Source organism: Phymastichus coffea, unplaced genomic scaffold (genome assembly GCF_024137745.1).
Source record: "Phymastichus coffea isolate CEN01 unplaced genomic scaffold, Cenicafe_Pcof_1.1 PCOF00028, whole genome shotgun sequence".
In the NCBI taxonomy this organism is placed as follows: domain Eukaryota; kingdom Metazoa; phylum Arthropoda; class Insecta; order Hymenoptera; family Eulophidae; genus Phymastichus; species Phymastichus coffea.
In genome coordinates, this window is record NW_026706839.1 from 2523375 (window position 1) to 2548380 (window position 25006).

The 25006-nt window shown below is 35.4% G+C and overlaps 3 protein-coding genes across 5 annotated transcripts in view; 2 read left to right on the forward strand and 1 right to left on the reverse strand.

Annotated features, from left to right (window-relative positions):
- Nucleotides 1-1757: 1757 nt before the first annotated feature.
- Nucleotides 1758-4336, reverse strand: LOC131662775 (sorting nexin-4-like). 2 transcript variants are annotated; one of them, XM_058932686.1, is made up of 10 exons: nucleotides 4092-4336; nucleotides 3841-3947; nucleotides 3547-3763; nucleotides 3376-3481; nucleotides 3192-3301; nucleotides 2991-3128; nucleotides 2699-2909; nucleotides 2369-2501; nucleotides 2182-2296; nucleotides 1758-2080 (listed from the first exon to the last, which is right to left on the reverse strand). In XM_058932686.1, exons 1-10 carry the CDS (start codon nucleotides 4176-4178, stop codon nucleotides 2030-2032), a joined length of 1275 nt encoding a protein of 424 aa, XP_058788669.1. In that variant the 5' UTR covers nucleotides 4179-4336; the 3' UTR covers nucleotides 1758-2029. The 2 variants fall into 2 exon arrangements, with proteins under 2 accessions (XP_058788669.1, XP_058788668.1); XM_058932685.1 differs by having other exon boundaries at nucleotides 1758-2103.
- Nucleotides 4337-7295: 2959 nt separating this feature from the next.
- Nucleotides 7296-18104, forward strand: LOC131662870 (mucin-17-like). The gene is made up of 4 exons (XM_058932840.1): nucleotides 7296-7436; nucleotides 8209-8353; nucleotides 8741-17809; nucleotides 18031-18104. The coding sequence occupies exons 1-4, from the start codon at nucleotides 7296-7298 to the stop codon at nucleotides 18102-18104; spliced, it is 9429 nt and encodes a 3142-aa protein (XP_058788823.1).
- A 1652-nt stretch (nucleotides 18105-19756) lies between these two features.
- The window catches only part of LOC131662893 (calmodulin-A-like), a 102429-nt gene continuing 97179 nt past the window's right edge, over nucleotides 19757-25006 (forward strand). For both annotated transcript variants that reach the window (XM_058932868.1, XM_058932870.1), the window contains exon 1: nucleotides 19757-20251. Coding sequence is in view for 1 of the 2 variants with exons in the window: in XM_058932870.1 (XP_058788853.1) it covers nucleotides 20213-20251 (39 nt within the window). In the remaining variant the exon portion in view is untranslated. The remainder of the gene's footprint in view (nucleotides 20252-25006) is intronic.

Here is a 25006-nt window from a genome sequence, read left to right on the forward strand (position 1 = left end):
AATACTTTAGCAATTGGCAGAGATCCGTACTCATTGAATTTCCAAATACTCAATAAAAAGCTAACGATTATTCCTGGAGCTTAGATGCGAATTCACCGCTCTAATGAATCTGATTATTCATTTAGTAACAGAGAATTCCAAACATCTAAGAAATACAATCTCAGAAGTGTGAATGCCTCAGAGAGCTTATAATTGACTCCGAACGGCACAAATCACCTGATATTAGCTCTTGTGGCTGCTCTGACTGCTATCAGTTCATTAATCAATTAGGATGTTTTACAATCATCAAAATTAATCTATCTAAATAATTCACTCAATATCAACTGGTGCTAAGCCGAATTATGATCCAAGTAATTTATAGTTATGTTAATAATTTAGGAGAAGAATGGTTAATATATTTTCGAGAATGTATAATAAAATTTAATGAATATACACAAAGAGTAAGTAAAAATGATTATGTTAATAATAAGATACTTCAATGTATGATAAATATAAGAAGGTTGATTTATTTATATTTTTTGAAAAATATAATTAAAATAAATGAAGATCAGTATGATATGAATAAGTCTGTTAGCATAATTATTGATATGTCCAATCTTTATAACATAAATTTCTATATTGAATAAAAGAATTCAATTTCCTAAACATGTATTATACGCTATATTATAAAGGGACATCTACTGGAAAATGGAGATTTAACCAAGCAAATTGAGTTAAATACTAACAAATCAAAGAAGAAAACATAAATCAAATAAATAACTATATAGATGAAAATGTAAGCACTAACGAAATTTTAATTTATATTACAATATATAAACTTATGGACTTAATCACTAAAGTAGCTAATGAATGTATACCGAAGTCAAAAGGAAAAAAAAAAACAAGAATACCAAACTGTATGGTGGAATAAAGAATGTAAAATAGTGATAAAAAATTCCAAAAAAACTTTTAACTGATACAAGAGAAAAATTACGGAACCTAATAAATCCATAGCAAAGATCTTAACAAAAACACTAGCAGCCAACTCAAGTAACGAAAATTTCTTGGACGAATTACTTCAATTTAAAAATTACTCACAAACACATGCTAAACAGACAACCAACCTGAATGTACGATATACCTATCTCCTATTTCAATAAAACATATCCTCATAAACTGCCCCAAATACTATAATGAACGAATTAAATATAAGCTGAAACTAAATCTATATGAAATACTAACTTCCAAAGAAAATGCAGAAAAGTAATCGACTTCATTAAGAAATAGAAATTAAGATTTAACTTAAATACTTTATATATATATATATATATATGTACAAATGAAATGTAAATTTTATATTATCAAAACCTAAGCCTAGATGTATAAAAAATGTATATTGATATGTTGCTAATGCCTATAAGGGGATGCGACCTTAAATAAATTAAAGAAAAAAAAAGAACAATTGAAAAAAATTTTAATATCATTGAATTTAGTTGAATTAGATAAATTCATTTATATATTTTTAATCCAAAATTAATCTTTTAAAATAAGATAAACAATGAAAGAATTATTATAATTTTAATTTTTAACAATTTGTAAAAAGATTATTTTTCTTTTTATAAAATTATCAGTGTAAAATATATATATATATATATATATATATATATATATATATATGCATAATTTACCTATGTACATATTTTACCTTGTAAAATATGCTAAAGTGTAAAGTTCATAATAGAAAATACTAATCTCAAATTAGATAACTACTATAAAAATGTATTATAAATTATGTATTAAAGCGATATTTTTCGAGTTACGAGAACAATATATCTTTTTAAGTGAGTGAAATTTAGATATTTTGAGTTCTTCCAAAATAATTAAAAGTTAGAAAAACGATAACAAAACTTCATTTAAATTAAGATATTTAAAAATGTTTGCTCAATCAATAGAATTTGTTTTAAGAGAAAGTATATACGACGGTAACGAAAACTTTTGAGTCGACGTTCCATTTTATAAAAAGTAAAAATGTTCGATTCCAGTCAAATGATTATGGCATACTTTCTAAACACTGCTTAATATGCTGCCAAGCTTGCAGACCCTGAAAAATAATTGAAAGTTTTTCTATAAGTTCCCATAAGCACACGAGTCCTTAACTTAAAAATAATATTCACCAACATAGTGATGTAATAAAATGCTTACTTTTCTAGCAAGTTTAAACTGAAGGACACAATATGCCGTCAACGTTTCTCGTAGGTCAATCACTTTCTGTACTTGAAAACGCTCAATGTCTTCCATTGCTTTCTCAGAAAATAATCTATAATGGAAATAATTAGTATTTCAGTCAATTGCCAGAGTATGATTTTGATGGTTATATGTAAATACTCACACTAATTCTTGGTCACTTTGCCTGACTACCTCTTCACCTTGATTAATTTTTTGATCAATCTGCAATATTTTTAATTCTCGAACTTCTTCAGTATCGACAGAACCAAATAATCTTGACATGAGTCCGGATTTTCCTATGATACATGTGTTATATATTATATTGTACAATTATTTATCTTTATACAAAACTTATTTTAAAGAATCAAAATAAGTAAGTTAATTAATAAATATTAAATGGTGCTTTCATTTTAACAAAATTTCATATTTATTACGTAATTAATTAATATTTTATAAAAGTGCCTTTAAGCCAGATTTTCATGGCATGCCTTACCTTGAACAACTTTTTCTTTCTGTTCTTGTAATGCTGCGAGATTGTCAAAAGCTTCTTCTTTGCTAAGCTGTAATGCTTCACGCCTTTTTACTACTGATTGTAATGCAGATGACGCAAATAACCATTCCTTTAATTGATCTGCTATTAGTTCTTCTTCCTCCAGAGTTGCATCAATTGCAGCAGCAAGTGAGTCCAAATAATGACCAGATTTCTTGAAACAATCATTCTCTTATTTTTTTCGTCAAATAGACAACGAAAAAATCATTTAAAATCATTTTACTGAATTATATACCTGTAGACCATCTCCCATTTCACGCTCAATTGCACTCCATTCACTGAACACGCGTCCATAGTTTGCATGCAACTTATAAAGACTATATTGTTTTTCAGCTAATCTGGCACGAACACGGAGAAGATTGTTTAAATTGTTCTGAAATTAAATTATATTAATTTTACTTAAGAATTTGAAAGTTAAAAATACCACTCAATCAACCTGTAATTCTATGCCATAAATTTTTATAGTCTCAAAACGTTTGTCTGGTTTACGTAAACGAACTGCCACACTTAAAGCTTTCAATTTTGATTCAGCAAGTTGCAAATATCCTATTGTAATAAAAAACATGCACACTATTCATTACTGTATTCTGACTTTAATAAAATTTTAGAGTTGCTCATACCGGATTCTTTTATACTTTCTCTCCAGCCATCTTTTTGTTGTAAAAAACCTATGAAATGTTTGTCAAATGACAAAACTGGATGAGATGATACACGAAGTAGAAAGTTCTGGAATAATAATTGTATAATATTAGATTAATAAATATCAGAGAAACATGAGTTGTAAAACATACTTCTAAACCTGCTCGTCGACGATCAACAAAGTCTGGATCAAAAGTATCAGTAGTCACTTTCTGCCAAGCATACAAGACTTTTTTTTCAGGTAATGGTGGCAGAACAATGAAAGGATATGAGATTTCTAAATAAGCTCTCAATAATTCAAATTCAGTATAGCGACGCCACAAGGAACTAACATTTGTAAGAGCATCCTTAAAGTCAGGATCTATAACTCTATTGTTAAAAGACAAGGTTAGCATGAAAACAAAAAGGATTTGGAGTAATTTATTAGCAAGATTAGATAAATATACTTGGTTTCTATGAGATATACTGTATAAAATTCTTTTATATTTAGTGCGCCATTAGCTCTTTTTTCTGCTTCAACTATTGTTATTTCCATGTGATCAAGCAATGTGTCCTATAATTATTTAAAAATCACAATATTTACTAATTACTGTTTGTAAATAAAATATGTGTAACATTTTTCTAATAACAATGAAGTATTCAATGAAATAACATTTTATGAAGACTTAAAATATAAAACATATTTTAATAAACTTACTTGTTTTTGTCTTTCAGCTGCAGGAACCACAATACTATTTGCAGAAGCTGCAACTTGGCTATTTCCATTTTTAACATTGTCCTCCATTGCAATTAAGACTACTAACTAACTTTTTCTTAACTTTTACCAGAAAGTTAATGTATGAAGAATTTGAAAATTTAAATATTGTAATACTGTTATTGCTATTAGTCAAAGATCAGTAGTTATTATCTGAATCGACTACTGAATCAATAAAGACTATAGCAAAATTCGTAATGTTGTGAGTGAGGGTTAGTGACATTAAAACATTAAAGATGGAATCCGCCTATTAGTATGTACTCTATATATATATTGGCTGAAGTCGGAAATATAGAGCGCTTTTTTTATAGTAGTAAATTTTTTTAATTTCAAGTATATTAATGCATAATGTTATAATAAGAATTTCAAATTTGAGAAAGTAATAGATATAACAAATTTTTTGATCATATAAATAATATTTTATTGACAATATTTTTGAGAAACTATATTAATGTATAATATTAGAAGAAAATCCACAGCAAACTATGATATCATCACGGTACATTTTTAAAGCAATATATAAAACATGGCTAGAATAGAAAAAGAGGGTGGGAGAAAGAGAGACGGAGAGAGAGAGAGAGAGGCAGAAACCAGAATAATTACAATTGTTTATTTTTGCATTTACAAGAAAATATAGAATGAATTCATTAGTGTGCAACGACTTATTTGATAGGTAATTAAAAATGGTATCAAAGTATGCATACCTACATATTGTATATGAAAAAATAATATTATTATTTGTATTTAAAAAAACAACATTTAAATTCAACAATATTTTAAATGGCGCCAAAAATGTTATTCTTTATGTTATTGTTAAAATGCTCTTGTATAGTATTCCATTATCAAAAGTCGTTAAAGATGTTTTCGATTCCGTAAAAGTATCTAAAAATTTGCCTAGACTAATGATAAGATCAAATATATGTAATCTGGTTGCCATAAAGTTTCATCGATGCAGCGTTACGGTTATAGACAATATATCATTTATAAATATAGGAGATAAAATTTGATAAATTAATTATCTCCTACAAAGTAATTGTCATTAAAAAAATAGTAATATACCGTAGAAATCTACTTAGACACTTACTAAAATAGTGTGATTCTCAATTTTTTTTTGGATTACTGATTTGATTATAATTTTTAGGTACCAATCACATAAAAATAATAAAAAACTTCAACCGTTCGAGTACTCATCATATTTAATTTTTCTATAGTTACAGGCTACTGTACTATCTGACCGATTTTTATCAGTGAAAATAGTTTAAGGAATAAGGAGCTTAAATAATTCTATCTCCTCCACTATTTTATTTTATTCTATCTTTAAAAAATGACGATTTTTGGACATCCAGTGTGATTTGTTGATACTAAAAAAAGCGCGAAATTTTGAATTTTCGAGTATACTTGGAAACATGTATCTAGGAGTGTAAGATGTATATTCCATCAGTAAATTTAATATAAATAAAAAGGATAAAAAGGAAGGAAATATTTTTTTACCTTTGGTAGATTGTAATTTAAGAAGTATGTGGGCAACGCAATCTAATTATCAAAATATTAAACACGTTAAATTTGATGGTTAATCGGTTTTTGTGAAAAAATGGATTCAAATTTTGCATATAATGTAGTTTTTAAATATATTCGATTTATTGATGCATATATATCATTATAATCTTGAATTTATCATGTAAAAGCTTAATATAATGTAATTAACAACAGAAAAACGTAAAATAAAGATCGCGATAGGCGCGTTAAATAACGTTAGTATTATTAAATGGAAACTGAGATCTAATTCTTCATGCAAATTAAAAAATTAAACGACAATAGAATTTCATTGCAATTAGCCAATTCTTTCCAATGGCGTTTTATTAAAGTAACTACAAAACTCAAAGTTGAAAACTAAAAATAGGATTCATCAATTAGAAAGTTCTTAGGCTTTAATGATGAAGAAAATTAATGTTCTTAAATTATAAAAATGTCCATCTATCTTTAATTAGTTACAAGATCTTACAAGTCTCTATATCATATAATTATAGTTATATCTTTCTTTATCTGGAAAACTCAAGGGAAAACCTCTAAAAATTATGCCGAATCACCGATAAGCCAATTCATTAAACACAAGAAGACTTTCCTTCAATGTCTTTGGAAAGCTGATACTAAATTCAAAAATTATGATTTCAAGTTTCGTATACATAAAAAACGATGTACTAGTAATAATGCTTTTAGGTATGCATTATTTTATAAAGTAAATAATGTTTAGAACTATAATATCGTGACAATATTATTTAATACCAAGTATTGACTATTATCATGAAAAACTAGAAGAATCGTTTAAATATATAGATAATCTTAACAAGTTAAGCAATGAACAATAAACAATTTTCTTTAGAATAAAAAATGTTTAGAATAGATCTACACATAATTTAAAGACTAAAACCACTTGTTGAATGGTAAGCACTAATTTTATAGAAATACTGTAATGGGTTGACTGAAAAAGAATAATATTATTATTACTTTGAAAAGTAAAGTTCTTGATTGAATATGATTGGTTCAAATTACATTAGAAGTTTCTGAAAAGAATCGCAATGAAAATGCAGACGAAACAGATGTCAGATATTCGAATGTATTGTTCGATATTATTAACTTAGAATTAATTGTCTGGAATTAATTAATTAAATAGCACTTGATCAAATAGCATCAATTTTATTTCAATCTTTCATTTTTTGATACCTTGAGTAGGTCCTGATTTTTTGAAACATCATTTTAAGATTGTGTAGAGTCACAATTTTCAGTTACGTCATGTTATGCACGCACAAGTGTTTCAATCACTGTTGAAAGCGTAAAAACAAATATCTTATCAATAATCCAGTACCATGCGACGGTGAAATAACGATGCTTGACGTAAGTTGATAAAACTTTTGTCGATATCTGACAATTAGTTAGCAAGACAGGTATAAAAGAGTGGAATAAAAACATGAAATTTGCATATACATCTTGCATGTGCTAGTCCAAAAGGTGAATCATGTTGGCAAGCCATTCTGCTTTAATTGCTATCATTTTATTTTGTTGATTTTATGTACAATGCAAAGTCGAAAAAGTGTTATTTCAATGTGAATTGTCTAATTATTTTCAGAAATACTTTCTTCACTGTAAAATATGAATTTGAGAAGAAGCACAGCATTAAAACTAACTTTAATCACAATCGTACTGTCATATGCTTGTGGACAATGTGTTGCTAATGCTCAACCAGTTAACTCTGATGACGAAGATGCGCATTCGAAAGCTCAGAAACCCAATGTGAGTAATTACTATTCTAATATAATAAAAATAGAAGAGTTGGAATCGTAATATTTTGATAGTTAAGAATTATAAATTAATAATTTCATATTAACTTTGGGTAAGTTTACCGCAGTTACCGTTCACTTGAAAGTTTTTCTAATTCAGATGGTCTAATAAATAAAAAGGACGTCTATGTTATTAAAATCTATATTATTGCATTTTTCAAAACAAATAAATAATACAATAATTTCTCGCATGTTCAATATATTTCATAACTATTTTCTGCAATTATAAAGACATATTCGATACGTCAGTACCCCTTTATTATTTGACTGGAAAATTATAGTTGATTATCCACCCATTCTAATTATAATGATATTTTGTCCATAAGCACTTGACCAACCTTAATTAATTTTGGTGAGATATAGATCATAGATAGAACAACATTTTTGAGCTTATAATAAAAGGATACAGATGGAATGCACAAACACTTATCATCTACGTTTACAGTTCAGCATCTTAAAGAATCAAACACATTTAAGGCTTTTCATAACATTGAGAATGAAAATAATTTTTTAATAATAACCGTAATTTTATTAAAATTTGGTAGAATATTAAAAAGTAAGAAATAAATTATATAAATCGAGATAACTATCATGTGATAATAACAAATTCTGATAATATTTGCAATGCAACCGTTAAAAGTAACTTTTTAAGAAAAACGAAAAATAATATAATCACAATTTAGATTACATATTTGAAACAACTAAAATAAATGATTTTTTGATAGACACAAGGGATACTATGCGATGCAATAGATTTGGTTTCAATAGCGCCTAAATTTGTAAAAACTGTGTTGAAAACTAAGAACATTAAGGATATATTCTGTAATGAGAAAGCATTTACTCAATCACATCAGAAGCCCAATCACAACGGTAAGGAAATAAGACGCATATCTATCTCGAAAATTTTCTCATATATTATTTTGTGACACCTCTTGAAAATAAAAGAAATCATTTGGAAAATAAATACTACATTATATTTAAATATATTAAGTATAGGAAAGAATAATGTTTGTAAATAACTATACGATTATTATAATCGAATAATGGGGAACGAATAAGTGTTTAATACTTCACGAAAAAATGATGGAACTTCCTATTTTAACAAAAAATAATATTATTTACAGTATAATTTTATGAATAGAAAAAGTATTTATTCATTACCTTCGAATATATTTAATAAAAATTCATTACTGATGGTCTACAAAATTAACAGATAAATTGGAAAAAATACAGATAAATACAGTATTCTAATTGCAGGAAAACATATTGGCATTCCGCATTCTGAACCAGGAATCAATGTCAAAACTGATACAGTCCAAACTACAAATGCACCAATAATATCTACAAAAAAATATACTCCAGAAACAAAGTATCAAACAAAACCAACCTATAAACAATCTACATATGAACCAACAGATAAATCAAAAACCATAGTTAATGTAGCAGCCGCCAAGCCGACTACTACTGCGTACACATATCCTACACAGAAATCTTATAAGGACCACGAGTATGTGACTGGCGCTAAAACGGTCAGACCTACATATAAACCAATTTACAAACCAAAAACTACCAGTCACGCGGGTATAGTGGAAACGACCACCAAGGGGTATATGCATCACACACCAAAATTTTCAAACAAATTCGTGACCGAGGCTCAAACAGTGAATCCTATTTACAAGCCAACTCACAGGCCACAACCTACCGTTAAGAAGGAAACAGCCAAACCGACAAAGAGCAACTATACTCACCCTACTTACAAATCATGGCACGACTACGTAACCGAGACTCAAACGGCCAAGCCTACATACAAGCCAACTAATAGGCCACAACCTACCGTTAAAAAGGAAACAGCGAAACCAACAAAGAGTGACTACACTCATCCTACCTACAAATCATGGCACGACTACGTAACCGAGGCCCAAACGCTCAAGCCTACATACAAGTCAACTTATAGGCCACATCCTACTGTTAAAAAGGAAACAGCGAAACCAAAAAAGAGTGACTACACTCATCCTACCTACAAATCATGGCACGACTATGTAACCGAGGCTCAAACGGTCAAGCCTACATACAAACCGACTTACAAGCCACAAGCTACCATTGAAGTGAAAACAGTGAAACCGACAACGGCCGATTACACTTATCCTACTCACAAGTCATCGCACAAATATGTGACTGAGGATCAAACGGCCAAGCCTACCTACAAGCCGACTTACAAGCCACAAGCTACCTTTGAAGTGGAAACAGTGACACCGACAACGGCTGATTACACTCATCCTACACACAAGTCATCCCACGAATATGTGACTAAGGCTGAAACGGTCAAGCCTACTCACAAACCGACTTACAAGCCACAAGCTACCGTTGAAGTGGAATCTATGAAACCGACAACGGCTGATTACACCCATCCTACACAGAAGTCATCCCACGAATATGTGGCGGAGGCTGAAACGGTCAAGCCCACCTACAAGCCGACTTACAAGCCACAAGCTACCGTTGAAGTGGACGAAGTGAAACCGACAACGGCTGATTACACTCATCCTACACAGAAGTCATCCCACGAATATGTGGCGGAGGCTGAAACGGTCAAGCCCACCTACAAGCCGACTTACAAGCCACAAGCTACCGTTGAAGTGGACGAAGTGAAACCGACAACAGCTGATTACACTCATCCTACACAGAAGTCATCCCACGAATATGTGACTGAGGCTGAAACGGTCAAGCCTACTCACAAACCGACTTACAAGCCACAAGCTACCGTTGAAGTGGAATCTATGAAACCAACAACGGCTGATTACGCTCATCCTACACACAAGTCATCCCACGAATATGTGACTGAGGATCAAACGGTCAAGCCTACTCACAAACCGACTTACAAGCCACAAGCTACCGTCGAAGTGAAATCAGTGAAACCGACAACAGCTGATTACACTCATCCTACACACAAGTCATGGCACGAATATGTGACTGAGGCTCAAACTGTCAAGCCCACCTACAAGCCGACTTACAAGCCACAAGCTACCGTTGAAGTGGACGAAGTGAAACCGACAACGGCTGATTACACTCATCCTACACACAAGTCATCCCACGAATATGTGACTGAGGCTCAAACTGGCAAGCCCACCTACAAGCCGACTTACAAGCCACAAGTTACCGTTGAAGTGGACGAAGTGAAACCGACAACAGCTGATTACACTCATCCTACACACAAGTCATCCCACGAATATGTGCCTGAGGCTCAAACGGTCAAGCCTACCTACAAGCAAACTTTCAAGCCAGAAGCTACCGTTGAAGTGAAAACAGTGAAACCAACAACGGCCGACTACGCTCATCCTACACACAAGTCTTCCCACGAATATGTACCTGAGGCTCAAACGGTCAAGCCTACCTACAAGCAAACTTACAAGCCAGAAGCTACCGTTGAAGTTGAAACAGTGAAACCAACAACGGCCGATTACAATCATCCTACACACAAGTCTTCCCACGAATATGTGACTGAGGATCAAACGGTCAAGCCCACCTACAAGCCGACTTACAAGCCACAAGCTACCTTTGAAGTGGAAACAGTGAAACCAACAACGACCGACTACGCTCATCCTACACACAAGTCATCGCACGAATATGTGACTGAGGCTCAAACGGTCAAGCCTACCTACAAGCAAACTTACAAGCCAGAAGCTACCGTTGAAGAGGAAACAGTGAAATCAACAACGGCCGACTACGCTCATCCTACTCACAAGTCATCCCACGAATATGTGACTGAGGCTCAAACGGTCGAACCTACCTACAAGCCGAATTACAAGCCACAAGCTACCGTTGAAGTGGAATCAGTGAAACCGACAACGGCTGATTACACTTATCCTACACACAAGTCATCGCACGAATATGTGACTGAAGCTCAAACTGTCAAGCCCACCTACAAGCCGACTTACAAGCCACAAGTTACCGTTGAAGTGGACGAAGTGAAAACGACAACGGCTGATTACACTCATCCTACACAAAAGTCATCCCACGAATATGTGACTAAGGCTGAAACGGTCAAGCCTACTCACAAACCGACTTACAAGCCACAAGCTACCGTTGAAGTGGAATCTATGAAACCGACAACGGCTGATTACACTCATCCTACACACAAGTCATCCCACGAATATGTGACTGAGGCTCAAACTGTCAAGCCTACTCACAAACCGACTTACAAGCCACAAGCTACCGTTGAAGTGGAATCTATGAAACCGACAAGGGCTGATTACACTCATCCTACACACAAGTCATCCCACGAATATGTGACTGAGGCTCAAACGGTCAAGCCTACCTACAAGCAAACTTACAAGCCAGAAGCTACCGTTGAAGAGGAAACAGTGAAATCAACAACGGCCGACTACGCTCATCCTACTCACAAGTCATCCCACGAATATGTGACTGAGGCTCAAACGGTCGAACCTACCTACAAGCCGAATTACAAGCCACAAGCTACCGTTGAAGTGGAATCAGTGAAACCGACAACGGCTGATTACACTTATCCTACACACAAGTCATCCCACGAATATGTGACTGAGGCTCAAACTGTCAAGCGTACTCACAAACCGACTTACAAGCCACAAGCTACCGTTGAAGTGGAATCTATGAAACCGACAAGGGCTGATTACACTCATCCTACACACAAGTCATCCCACGAATATGTGACTGAGGCTCAAACTGTCAAGCCCACCTACAAGCCGACTTACAAGCCACAAGCTACCGTTGAAGTGAAATCAGTGAAACCGACAACGGCTGATTACACTCATCCTACACACAAGTCATCCCACGAATATGTGACTGAGGCTCAAACTGTCAAGCCTACTCACAAACCGACTTACAAGCCACAAGCTACCGTTGAAGTGGAATCTATGAAACCGACAAGGGCTGATTACACTCATCCTACACACAAGTCATCCCACGAATATGTGCCTGAGGCTCAAACGGTCAAGCCTACCTACAAGCAAACTTACAAGCCAGAAGTTACCGTGGAAGTGGAAACAGTGAAACCGACAACGGCCGATTACACTCATCCTACACACAAGTCATCCCACGAATATGTGACTGAGGCTGAAACGGTCAAGCCTACTCACGAACCTACCTACAAGCCACAAGCTACCGTTGAAGTGGAATCAGTGAAACCGACAACGGCTGATTACACTCATCCTACACACAAGTCATGGCACGAATATGTGACTGAGGCTGAAACGGTCAAGCCTACTCACGAACCTACCTACAAGCCACAAGCTACCGATGAAGTGGAATCAGTGAAACCGACAACGGCTGATTACACTCATCCTACACACAAGTCATCCCACGAATATGTGACTCAGGCTCAAACGGTCAAGCCTACTCACAAACCGACTTACAAGCCACAAGCTACCGTTGACGTGAAATCAGTGAAACCGACAACAGCTGATTACACTCATCCTACACAGAAGTCATCCCACCAATATGTAACTGAGGCTGAAACGGTCAAGCCTACTCACGAACCTACCTACAAGCCACAAGCTACCGTTGAAGTGGAATCAGTGAAACCGACAACGGCTGATTACATTCATCCTACACACAAGTCATCCCACGAATATGTGACTGAGGCTCAAACGGTCAAGCCTACTCACCAACCGACTTACAAGACAGAAGCTACCGTGGAAGTGAAATCAGTGAAACCGACAACAGCTGATTACACTCATCCTACACACAAGTCATGGCACGAATATGTGACTGAGGCTCAAACGGTCGAACCTACCTACAAGCCGACTTACAAGCCACAAGTTACCGTTGAAGTGGACGAAGTGAAACCGACAACGGCTGATTACACTTATCCTACACACAAGTCATCGCACGAATATGTGACTGAGGCTCAAACGGTGGAACCTACCTACAAGCCGACTTACAAGCCACAAGTTACCGTTGAAGTGGACGAAGTGAAACCGACAACGGCTGATTACACTTATCCTACACACAAGTCATCGCACGAATATGTGACTGAGGCTCAAACGGTGGAACCTACCTACAAGCCGACTTACAAGCCACAAGCTACCTTTGAAGTGGAAACAGTGACACCGACAACGGCTGATTACACTCATCCTACACACAAGTCATCCCACGAATATGTGACTAAGGCTGAAACGGTCAAGCCTACTCACAAACCGACTTACAAGCCACAAGCTACCGTTGAAGTGGAATCTATGAAACCGACAACGGCTGATTACACCCATCCTACACAGAAGTCATCCCACGAATATGTGGCGGAGGCTGAAACGGTCAAGCCCACCTACAAGCCGACTTACAAGCCACAAGCTACCGTTGAAGTGGACGAAGTGAAACCGACAACGGCTGATTACACTCATCCTACACAGAAGTCATCCCACGAATATGTGGCGGAGGCTGAAACGGTCAAGCCCACCTACAAGCCGACTTACAAGCCACAAGCTACCGTTGAAGTGGACGAAGTGAAACCGACAACAGCTGATTACACTCATCCTACACAGAAGTCATCCCACGAATATGTGACTGAGGCTGAAACGGTCAAGCCTACTCACAAACCGACTTACAAGCCACAAGCTACCGTTGAAGTGGAATCTATGAAACCAACAACGGCTGATTACGCTCATCCTACACACAAGTCATCCCACGAATATGTGACTGAGGATCAAACGGTCAAGCCTACTCACAAACCGACTTACAAGCCACAAGCTACCGTCGAAGTGAAATCAGTGAAACCGACAACAGCTGATTACACTCATCCTACACACAAGTCATGGCACGAATATGTGACTGAGGCTCAAACTGTCAAGCCCACCTACAAGCCGACTTACAAGCCACAAGCTACCGTTGAAGTGGACGAAGTGAAACCGACAACGGCTGATTACACTCATCCTACACACAAGTCATCCCACGAATATGTGACTGAGGCTCAAACTGGCAAGCCCACCTACAAGCCGACTTACAAGCCACAAGTTACCGTTGAAGTGGACGAAGTGAAACCGACAACAGCTGATTACACTCATCCTACACAGAAGTCATCCCACGAATATGTGACTGAGGCTGAAACGGTCAAGCCTACTCACAAACCGACTTACAAGCCACAAGCTACCGTTGAAGTGGAATCTATGAAACCGACAACGGCTGATTACGCTCATCCTACACACAAGTCATCCCACGAATATGTGACTGAGGCTGAACCGGTTAAGCCTACTCACGAACCTACCTACAAGCCACAAGCTACCGTTGAAGTGGAATCAGTGAAACCGACAACAGCTGATTACACTCATCCTACACACAAGTCATGGCACGAATATGTGACTGAGGCTCAAACGGTCGAACCTACCTACAAGCCGACTTACAAGCCACAAGTTACCGTTGAAGTGGACGAAGTGAAACCGACAACGGCTGATTACAGTTATCCTACACACAAGTCATCGCACGAATATGTGACTGAGGCTCAAACGGTGGAACCTACCTACAAGCCGACTTACAAGCCACAAGCTACCTTTGAAGTGGAAACAGTGACACCGACAACGGCTGATTACACTCATCCTACACACAAGTCATCCCACGAATATGTGACTGAGGCTGCAACGGTCAAACCTACTCACAAACCGACTTATAAGCCACAAGCTACCGTTGAAGTGGAATCTATGAAACCGACAACGGCTGATTACACTCATCCTACACACAAGTCATCCCACGAATATGTGACTGAGGATCAAACGGTCAAGCCTACTCACAAACCGACTTACAAGCCACAAGCTACCGTCGAAGTGAAATCAGTGAAACCGACAACAGCTGATTACACTCATCCTACACACAAGTCATGGCACGAATATGTGACTGAGGCTCAAACTGTCAAGCCCACCTACAAGCCGACTTACAAGCCACAAGCTACCGTTGAAGTGGACGAAGTGAAACCGACAACGGCTGATTACACTCATCCTACACACAAGTCATCCCACGAATATGTGACTGAGGCTCAAACTGGCAAGCCCACCTACAAGCCGACTTACAAGCCACAAGTTACCGTTGAAGTGGACGAAGTGAAACCGACAACAGCTGATTACACTCATCCTACACAGAAGTCATCCCACGAATATGTGACTGAGGCTGAAACGGTCAAGCCTACTCACGAACCTACCTACAAGCCACAAGCTACCGTTGAAGTGGAATCAGTGAAACCGACAACAGCTGATTACACTCATCCTACACACAAGTCATGGCACGAATATGTGACTGAGGCTCAAACGGTCGAACCTACCTACAAGCCGACTTACAAGCCACAAGTTACCGTTGAAGTGGACGAAGTGAAACCGACAACGGCTGATTACACTTATCCTACACACAAGTCATCGCACGAATATGTGACTGAGGCTCAAACGGTGGAACCTACCTACAAGCCGACTTACAAGCCACAAGCTACCTTTGAAGTGGAAACAGTGACACCGACAACGGCTGATTACACTCATCCTACACACAAGTCATCCCACGAATATGTGACTGAGGCTGCAACGGTCAAACCTACTCACAAACCGACTTACAAGCCACAAGCTACCGTTGAAGTGGAATCTATGAAACCGACAACGGCTGATTACACTTATCCTACACACAAGTCATCCCACGAATATGTGACTGAGGCTGAAACGGTCAAGCCTACTCACAAACCGACTTACAAGCCACAAGCTACCGTTGAAGTGAAATCAGTGAAACCGACAACAGCTGATTACACTCATCCTACACAGAAGTCATCCCACGAATATGTGACTGAGGCTGAACCGGTTAAGCCTACTCACGAACCTACCTACAAGCCACAAGCTACTGTTGAAGTGGAATCAGTGAAACCGACAACGGCTGATTACACTCATCCTACACACAAGTCATCCCACGAATATGTGACTGAGGCTCAAACGGTCAAGCCTACTCACCAACCGACTTACAAGACAGAAGCTACCGTGGAAGTGAAATCAGTGAAACCGACAACGGCCGATTACACTCATCCTACACACAAGTCATCCCACGAATATGTGACTGAGGCTGAAACGGTCAAGCCTACTCACGAACCTACCTACAAGCCACAAGCTACCGTTGAAGTGGAATCAGTGAAACCGACAATGGCTGATTACACTCATCCTACACACAAGTCATGGCACGAATATGTGACTGAGGCTGAAACGGTCGAACCTATTTACATGCCGACTTACAAGCCACAAGCTACCGTTGAAGTGGAATCAGTGAAACCGACAACGGCTGATTACACTTATCCTACACACAAGTCATCCCACGAATATGTGACTGAGGCTCAAACTGTCAAGCCGACTCACAAACCGACTTACAAGCCACAAGCTACCGTGGAAGGTGAATCAGTGAAACCGACAACAGCTGATTACACTCATCCTACACACAAGTCATCCCACGAATATGTGACTGAGTCTCAAACGGTCAAGCCTACCTACAAGCCGACTTACAAGCCACACAATACCGTTCACCCGGAGGAAGTGAAACCAACCACAAGCGCATATACGCACCCTACTCAGAAATCTTCTAAGGAATACGTCACCGTTGCTGTTCCAATGAAGCCTACGTACAACCCAACTTCTAAACCACAAACTACCGTTCACCCGGAGAAAGTTAAGCCGACCACGAGCGCGTATATCGATCTGACTCCGAAATCTACTAAGGAATACGATACTGATGTTAATCCGATGAAGCCTACGTATAACCCAACTTACACACCACATACTACTGTTCACGCGGAAAAACTGAAACCAACCACAAGCGCCTATACGCACCCTACTCAGAAATCGTCTAAGGAATACATCACCGACGCTGCTCCTATGAAGCCTACATACGGCTCAACTTACAAACCACATACTACTGTTCACCCGGAAAAATTGAAGCCGACTACGAGCGCATATACTGATCTGACTCAGAAATCTACTAAGGAATACGGTACTGATGTTAATCCTATGAAGCCTACGTATAACCCAACTTACACACCACATACTACTGTTCACGCGGAAAAACTGAAACCAACCACAAGCGCCTATACGCACCCTACTCAGAAATCACCTAAGGAATACATCACCGACGCTGCTCCTATGAAGCCTACGTATAACCCAACTTACACACCACATACTACTGTTCACGCGGAAAAACTGAAACCAACCACAAGCGCCTATACGCACGCTACTCAGAAATCATCTAAGGAATACATCACCGACGCTGCTCCTATAAAGCCTACATATAAGCCAACTTACAAACCAGAAACTACCGTTGGAGCGAAAACGACGAAACCGGGTTCTCATTCAGATAAATGTAAGTTCCTACAGTTGATTACGTCTTGACCTTTGGTTTTTTATTGATAGTAAAGTATAAATTGCCAGGCTATATAATTAGATGATTTTATACTTTTTTTGTAGAATGTTTTGCTTATTCCGATTTTTTGTTAATTTATGATGAGCAGTATATTTTTCCTTCATATACATTTTAATATTTTTTGTAATGTCTGTGTTTTTTACTTTAATATTTATTTGCAGGTAAATTCGTCGCTGGCGTTCAGATTTGTACGAATAAGGCTGTATTTGAAGATATTATAGAATTTGTTTCGTAATGATGTGACTTCCGAGTTAATGCTTATTGATTTATTTGTATTTGCCATTATTTCTTGAGTTGCTGTACATATTTTTAATGGTAATTCATTTGTTTGTTATGTTCCATTAATAAACTTTTTATTCTTTTTCACATTTTGAAAACTGTATTTTTTTCTTGACCAGAATAAAAAATCGCATAATTCCCATTTCTTCGAAATATGTATTTCTATTACAATAATAGACTGTATGTTATGTTACCTCTCATTAATTTCAAATTAATGATATGAATTTATTCTTGTTGATAAGGTCTCTGAAAATTTTTATTTATTGAGTAAACTTCTTCAAAGTTTGATGTATAATATTTGGCTATTGCATAGAATATTATTAAAATTATTATCATCCACCTAAAGATGAAATAATTTTAGATAACTGGCTATATATGATATATACTATTATAGATAATCGACAGTTATGGTTAGTTTATTTTCATAATGTTAATTAGGATTTAGCAACTCTTTGAAATGTTTCATTTATAAATCTCCAAAAGTTATAATTCTTTTTATAAATTTTCGAACATATTTCGAGAAAGATATATCGATATTCATATATTTAATAATAAGAACATTAATGTTGTTATGTATAACTACTCAAATACGTACATTAAATAATATTTAACTTTACTAACATGTCCATTACATACAAAAATGAAGATATCATTAGAACAACATTTGTTTATGTAAGAAGATGCAGGGACACAGACACATACACACACATGCACACGTACAGTTATTTAAAATCACATCATGCTGCAGATTAAAAAATGTTAACTAATAAATGTTCCAATGATTATATCGATAGTCTAGAAGTACTATCAATGATATTTGATAAATAGATTGACTAAAATTAAATTGGATCATCTTCTGTTTTTAAATCTTAATCTGCTTACTTTAAGATATGAATCCTTAATCTAAGAGTTTGGAACAAATTGATGTGCAGAATATAAATTATGAATCAATTAATTACATTAAAAAAAATATATATGTGAAATTCTCAGAAACGTGGCAAATCAGTAATTGTAGTTAATATAATTAAAACTAAATAATTAATTAAATTTTATTAAGTTTAAATATAAAATCAATTTATTGAAATATTATATATATAGGTGCTTCGATATGTAGTAAAACTCTAGCACCGAAGAATATTAATTTTTTACGCAACTTTTGATAATAAAATGAAAATTTTTCATGTAAATGATTTAACGTAGTGTACTTTCGCTCTATCTCGATAAACTTTATATAATTTACTTAATTCATATATAGAAAGAATGTATGGTGTTTCAAAGCATCGCCATCCTTTGTAAAAAAAATAGAATTCGTCCATAACATTCTCATATGCCTATTAATAATTTAAGTTAATTGCTGTACGAAGAAATAAGATAAAATGCAACAAGAGATCATTAAAAATATATCTATATATATAAACAAAAAAAGTTATATAAATACGGGGTTGAGGGGCGTCAAGGGGACCAAGGCGACCTTAACATAGGCGCGGCCCTGGCGAGCGAGTGTGCGCGGGAGCGTTAGGGTGGTCTCCCAGCCTTTCTCTCTCGCTGGCCCCCCTCAACGCCGTAACGTACAGCCAGACGATCAACAGTCGCGTTCTTCGTTGATCATCCGGACGAACGCGTCTCTTGTCTCTCTTGAATCATCTTTTGTTTCGACGAGTTACTATCTTCATTAGTGTTCATTAATAAATCGTATAATAAAATCTTAAAATCGTGTGTTTGTGTTTTGTCTAATTTACAGTATATATTGTTGTTTGACTTTAATCACCACTACAACTGAAACTCACTTTACTTAAAAAATTAGTCTGAAAACTTTAGTACCGTTATTTTTTACTAAGAAATATTCGTGGATGCGGAATTGACTGGTATTGAAGCTGCCGCCAGATCAGCGACCACCTGTAGTTGCAGCCACCCTCTACCCGCATTCTTAGCTGAGTCATCGTATTCCGCGCATAGCTGACTTTGACTATAATTTCTCGGTTTATTACGAGAGATTGAATTAATAAAGCGTCTTCCTTATTTCATATTTTGCCGCTTGAAGTTTTAATAGCTATTTCAACGAAAATGAAGACCTCATCGTTTTCACTCCGTGTTATGCGAAGGGTAAGCTTATATTTATTACTGTGAAATTTCTAGAATAAATTTTTTTTATATGACATGAAGAAATACAAACAAAGTATGCATAAGTATTCCTTAAGAAAAGAATCTGACGTATTATTTATTTTTTCCTCCTGTTTGTCCTCCGTTGAAACTTAATCTTTGTAAGACAGCATTCACGTTAAGCAAAGCTTCAATTGACGCTGCAAATGTACACGATTAAATATACCATCCAATGCATTTTATTAAACTTTCTCTTAAATTTCAATACGCGTAATAAAAGTACAAATAAATTTTCAAATTTATGAAAGCTTTGAGGAAATATTTTTCAAGGTAAAAGTTCTCCCACCAATTCATTTTTTACGAATTTATATAAATATAAGATAAACGCCAGATGTCATAGCTGATATTTCGAAAGTATGCAATCACAGTAAACGTTTCTTTAAATTCCAAAGTAATTAAATAAAATTACATTACTGAAAGTTAATCCTACGTCATTATGCAAGTATTAACAAGTATAAAATATAAATCATTTGTCCTCCAAATATTGTTATTTGCATGTAAGAGATTAATTAAAAATTTTATCGTGTATTGAAATGACAAGTATGTTAGAGGGCATCTCGATGTCATAAAACTATCTAGGAGCCCAAACTACCTTTGGCCATTAATTGCGTCGTGTTCACGAGTATGAGAGTAGTGCTGACACTAGAACTTGACAAAACGAAGGAGATCGGGTATAGTATACGCGATGGCAATGACGAGGCAATATAGAGGTTCGTTCGTGTAGTCGCGCGATCTACCTTCACCATGCCTGTACGTGCCAGGCTTACAGGTTATTCAATGGGTGGCTCAGCAGCCTACGCACGTCCCAGCTTTTCTTTTCCAATACCCCCAGTGGTGAGATCCAATAGCATAGACAGTCAAATCACCATCAAACATGAATATTGGACGCCTCGATGAAAAGTACTTTTATATGACAGTTGTTTTTTCTTATTTTCTGTCGTTTTTTTTTACTGATAAACTATTAAACAATCTGTAGAACAAGGAGACAGACATTAAAAATCTGTTTGCTAAAGTATGTAGTCACTAATATCATACTTTTATCTGACCACTATCGATTCTTTCTACTTACACGTGTGAACGCCATATCATCTACACCAAGATATGGGTTGTTACTGTTTATTTTTGATTGTGAAATTTATGCTCGATAAATGACAATGTTGTAAATGCTTTTTCAAAAAGATTTAAAAATAACGCATAAATCATTGAACAGTGCACAAAAGCCGTCACCTGTGTATCAATAAAAATAAAAGGAAGAACACCAACACTCATATAGGTACACACTCACACACACTAACAATTTTGATCTATAAACCTAACGACCAGAAAGATCTTTCGCAATCATCATGCTTCCTATACCCTTGAACAAACACCGAGACGCGTGTGTGAGAGAAAGAGAGAAAGAAAGAGAGAGAGAAAGATGAAACATACGATGAAACATAAATTGCGAGAGCGATGCGAGAGATACACACGTCGGGTTAGCCCCTATCTCTTTGTATGAAGCGCCAATGAAAAGCCTAGTGCAGTATCTGCAGCGAATCCATCAAAATTTCCTTCCGTCTATGAATTTAAATTCATGGGCGATGCACGAGACTTGAATGAACGTGGTTGTGTGAACGTCATATCCTTCCGGATAATTATAATCGAGCTTCCGCGTGATTACCGCGAGCTTAGTTTATATAAGGAAAGAAGGTCGACCCATAACAGCTTCAACAGTTCTTTTGCTGCTTATACTTACTTTTTCCTCTGTGTTTTTGTAAATTTCGTTTCAACGAAGAAAAGCTATAGGAGTTACAATGTCTGCACATATGAGTTTTGCCTTCCGCAGTATTTACTAACGAGGGCTCAGAGTTTGCTGATAGCGTGTCGGTCAAGGTAACCGTTTGCTTTTATCGTAGTCGAAATAAATCTTGATATGATTTTATGGGCTGGTCGTTTCTTCTTTTAAGAAGAATTAATGTTATATCAGTTTAGTTGTAGGCTATATTTCAATGCATTATTTATTGAATATTTTAATTTTTCATGTAATGCGTATATTTTTCAAATATCATATAATAACATTAATTTTTTTATTTGAATCTGTAATGTATAATATTAAATTTTTCAGTTTCATTTATTTTCTTATTAATTCCTTTCGCTTTTTTCGATTTTTTCTTTATCGCAATCAATGAAGTTATACAAAAAATAATACATCTGATAAACCTCTCATAGAATTCCAATCTAACGCGTAAAATAGGGATGACACATTAAAATTATTATAGGTTCTTAAAATTGATAACTACTAGAAAAAAGCTATGATAAAAATGGTCATGATCTATAAAAACTGCACTTAAGCAATATTATATTAAAGGAAAAATTTTTAGCATTTTATACCTTAGTGACGGCAACATTCACCGCTCGAAGTTATTTCTGTAAAGTAGCTTTTTCTACTTCGGCAACATACTTTAAACCATAAAAAAGTATACTCAGCCTCTCTCACTTATACAACATGCATTTTAGTTTCCTATAAGAAAATAAGTTTTCCACGTAACTTTTTTATTTTATATTTAGAAGTTAATCTTCTATTACAGCTTTTATTCAGCTTGTAACTCGAATCTTAGTATTAGTATTCATGTCCGTTCAAAAAAATCAGAAAACTGAAACTAACCCCTTTCGTATATATCTCATGCGTGTGAATGGGTTGGCGTTAGGAAACTACAATTGTACCTTAATGAAAGAGAACTTTTCTCATTCCAAGGGAATTTCTGAAATAACAGAACTCCTACTCCATTAGATGTCTTCATTTTCGTCACTGGCGTTTACGTCGGTACAAAATTCGTACGCGTAAACTTTTTCTTGATGAAATATGTCCGTACACGTCGTCATAGAAACATCTAACATTAAATTAGATTTTCGCGAATAAACTAAAATAAATCAATAATACATTTTTTCTTAGCAGCCCGATATGTCGAAATGTTATATTTATCACAAAGTATCATTCAAGCTTAGGAATTCGTGAACAAGACAAAGTGTGACTGGTAGCCTAAGAGGAAAACCAAACTGAATATGTTAATTCAGATCTCGCAAGATGGAAGAGCAGAAAAGATTTATGAATGTCACCCTTCACAAATTGAATTTCCGGCATTGACGAAAATTCATTATAAAAATCCGGGATTGATAACATCTTTGTATTAAAACGAATAAAAAAAATCTAATAAAATCAAGTATTAATTAAACTTATCACATCTCGATTATTGAATAAGACTAATCAGCTTTTAATCCTTATTTTTCTCAAATTTGTAATGAACCAATAATCTCTTGTTCATAATATTCAATTAGTTAGAAAACCATTGATCTCAATAAAGTGCAAAATCAAACAGTGCACCAACGAGTCTAATTTTTCAAAGTCAACCTGATGTCAATAGCAATAAGGATTTCCATCCTACGTACGTGCAAGAAAGCTAAAACTATCGTCTTCCTCTATTTTCTACATTTTCTGCAGTTTCTAAAAACTTCGTGACGTCGCAGTCTGACTCCAATTTATGTTAGTCGTGCAAATGCTCCTCTGTAATGCAGACATATGCATGCCAAGCGAACAACCGAAGCAGGTGAAAATCCATTTATCTTGGTTGTCACCTGGTAGGAAGGTACAAAATGAGTTACTATGAATCGATAATCTCACGCTCGTACGTGCACGGTAAAATGTATGCAGAATAACTTCGTTTAAATGAATATTATTTTCGTTATTGACAGACAATTGTAAATTATTGTATTTAAATTTGTCGTGATCAATTCATTATTTATTAGCTAAAATGGATTTGATATTAATTTATTTAAGTAATTGTGGTGAAACCATTCGCAAGTAGATAAAAATAAATTGATCGAGCTACGATTAAATATAGCGGAACTTCCACTTGAAAAGCGTATTAAAACTTCTCTCTATCAAAAGTAACAAGTTCCATCATAAGACGAAAAGTTTTATCATTAAAAGTACTTATAAGAAAATACACATCGACGTAGAATAGTTTGGGCGCTAAAATTACAGACATATTTTTATCTTATTATAAAGAGATTGAAATGATTTTCCAATATTTGTTTCTAAAAGAATTAGCATTATTACGCGCATCGAGTACATGTATGAAAGATATTAACTGACATAATCATATCGTAATATTACAGCTATTTATATAACACAGAGCCTATAAAAAATTATAAAATGTTGATAAAAAAAGTACAATACATGTATTTTACTTCTCAAGGATTTATAGATACATAATATTAAAGAATAATCATTGTATCAAGATTAGCCAAATTAGGGAATTCAAATAATATTCAAATCTGAATTCGAGAAAAAAACATTTCATGACAAATTCTTCCTAGAAGTTCTCGGGTTTATGTACAATTTGTTACTTCTATATAATTATGATCAGCAGAAAACTGCGACGACAAAGTTTCTCCAGCAGCGAAAAGAACCCGTTAAAGAACGGAGGTAAGAAAAAATGTGAGAGAGAAAAAAGTTTATATGCCTCTGGCTAACCAAAAACCTCATTTTTCTTGGCGGAACAGAAGCACATAATGAGGTAGCTTACTGGAGACAGCGAAAAGTGGCTTCTTGTCGGCGTACACGTGCCACACGTGGCAATTGTCTCGCTCTGAAGGACTCTCGAGTGAGAGAAGATACCCGCAGCCACGCGCGAGTCCTTTTACCCAACGTTGTTACAT

Coding starts and splice junctions, on each gene's coding strand:
- LOC131662775 (XM_058932685.1), bottom strand. CDS start 4,178: ATGGAGGACAATGTTAAAAATGGAAATAGCCAAGTTGCAGCTTCTGCA. Junction 3,482..3,546: donor GTCGACGAGCAGGTTTAGAA/GTATGTTTTACA, acceptor TTATTATTCCAG/AACTTTCTACTTCGTGTATC. Junction 3,302..3,375: donor AGAAAGTATAAAAGAATCCG/GTATGAGCAACT, acceptor TTATTACAATAG/GATATTTGCAACTTGCTGAA.
- LOC131662870 (XM_058932840.1), top strand. CDS start 7,296: ATGAATTTGAGAAGAAGCACAGCATTAAAACTAACTTTAATCACAATC. Junction 8,354..8,740: donor TCAGAAGCCCAATCACAACG/GTAAGGAAATAA, acceptor TTCTAATTGCAG/GAAAACATATTGGCATTCCG. Junction 17,810..18,030: donor GGGTTCTCATTCAGATAAAT/GTAAGTTCCTAC, acceptor ATTTATTTGCAG/GTAAATTCGTCGCTGGCGTT.